Below are 1,938 nucleotides of genomic sequence, written 5' to 3'. Positions count from 1 at the left end.
AATTAATCTTGAATACGTTAATTCCAACAATAATAATGCATTAAAAACACTTAATAACAATCTGGTGATGAGAACAAAATGTTACAAATACAAATAATTCTTTTTAAAAAAGGAACAACATTAGTCATGATTCCCTTAATATGGAATCTTATTATTATTGTTGATGCTGCTAATGACATTAAGAGCAGCAGCACCACGGTTCTTGATATCTTCAACAAAGGCATCAAGATTCCGATCAGAAGAACCACCGTCAGAGATAGCATCCTCAGCCGCTTTCTTCCACTTCAATGCGTTCTGCTGCAACTGCTCTGCTTTTTCCCCAACCATAGCTTCTAACAAACACTTCTTAACCTCGTCTCTGTTAACGATCTTATTCTCTGCTTGGCTATAACCCAACCTGATCCCAGCGCCAAAAACATCGACGATGAACTTGGCATTGGTGTTCTGGTCACCCCAGGCAGGAAAAGTCAACATTGGAACACCAGAAGCCAGTGATTCCATTGTAGAGTTCCAACCACAGTGAGTGACAAAACACGCCACAGAAGGATGTGACAGAACCTCCTCTTGTGGACTCCATTGAACCACTTTTCCCCTTTCAGCAGTCTTCTCAACGAACCCTTCTGGAAGAACATGCGGCTTCACGTTCCAGTCCTTAGGTGGCAGCTTCAAAACCCACAAAAACGACACCTCAGACTCCAAAAGCCCATGGGCAATTTCGTCTATTTGCTCCTGCGGGTGGTACACCAAGCTCCCGAAGCTTATGTAAACCACCGAACGCGGTTCTCTCGAGTTCAGCCATTCAACGCAGTTCGCTGACTTTGTTATCATGTCTCCACGAATGTTACTTCCTCCCATTCTTGCTTTCGGGTTCTTGAACAACGGGCCCACGGGCCTTATGCTCATTGATTTTGAGAAGAAGCTGATGAAATCCTTCTCTAACTCCTCGTATGTGTCCACCAAGATGCAGAAGGGTTTGGACAAGTTCTTGAACTGTTCTAATATGACTGTTCCCAGAATCGGGAAGGGACTGAAAGGGTGCAAGAAATCTGGGATCTCGTTGTGTTTGAGCGTAACGGAAGGTAAATTAACATCGATGTAAGGTTGATCGTGTGAAGGGAAGCTAACCAGTTTGTGGTGGTAGTGATAGTAAGCGGTGAAGACTGCCGTTGACTGAATCCACAAGAGAGCAGAAGGAACACCGTGTTCTAGAGCAACGTCGCAAACCCACGGGAAGAAAGGGTTGTTTATGATGCAAGAGATTGGTTGGTTTGACTCTGCGTGCTTCTTGATCATTTGAGAAACGAATCTCTTGCCGACAACTTCCAGATGCTTCGTGTGATCTGCCAGATTCTTCCTGATGGGATCGTCGTCCTGTAAGCCATCGTCGAAGAACTCGAACTTGAGGAAACCATCGCCAACCGGAGCAACGAACTTCTCGGCGATGTTGTTGGCGTTTCTGATGTCCTTGCCAGCATCCTCGGTGGTGGAGAAAGTGACGAATAAGCCCCTGGCGGCCAAGCACTTTCCTAGCCTTAGGAGAGGGTTTATGTGTCCCTGTGCTGGAAACGAAATCAGCAAGACGTGTATGGCAGCTTCAGACCCCATTTTTCTGCTTCTCTTTTCTTTTTTTCTCGCAAATAACACTCTCTTGTGTTTTCTTCCACCAAGCTCCCGTACCTTAAATAACACAGGAATACTCTCACCATATATCTTCACGTCAATATGCAATTAAAAAAAAAAATGCTGCGAATTAATTATAGCTCAAATAGATTAGTCTCTTTGTATTTATCTATTTTTTTTTTAAATGAGATGACATCAAGGGTAATAATAAAAATATTATATAAAATAAAATATAAAAATTTATAATTATTATTTAATTTCTGTATTTTTAAATTATAAAAAAATTAACTTTTATTTTTTTAAATTTAAGCATGAGAA

The 1,938-nt window shown here is 41.7% G+C and overlaps 1 protein-coding gene across 1 annotated transcript; it reads right to left on the bottom strand.

Moving 5' to 3' along the window:
* LOC107618277 (putative UDP-glucose glucosyltransferase) lies at positions 1–1,706 on the bottom strand. Its single transcript, XM_016320292.2, has one exon. The coding sequence runs from the start codon at positions 1,603–1,605 to the stop codon at positions 136–138; it is 1,470 nt and encodes a 489-aa protein (XP_016175778.1). The 5' UTR covers positions 1,606–1,706; the 3' UTR covers positions 1–135.

This window comes from Arachis ipaensis, chromosome B09 (genome assembly GCF_000816755.2).
Source record: "Arachis ipaensis cultivar K30076 chromosome B09, Araip1.1, whole genome shotgun sequence".
In the NCBI taxonomy this organism is placed as follows: domain Eukaryota; kingdom Viridiplantae; phylum Streptophyta; class Magnoliopsida; order Fabales; family Fabaceae; genus Arachis; species Arachis ipaensis.
This window is presented reverse-complemented; position numbering and strand designations above follow the sequence as displayed.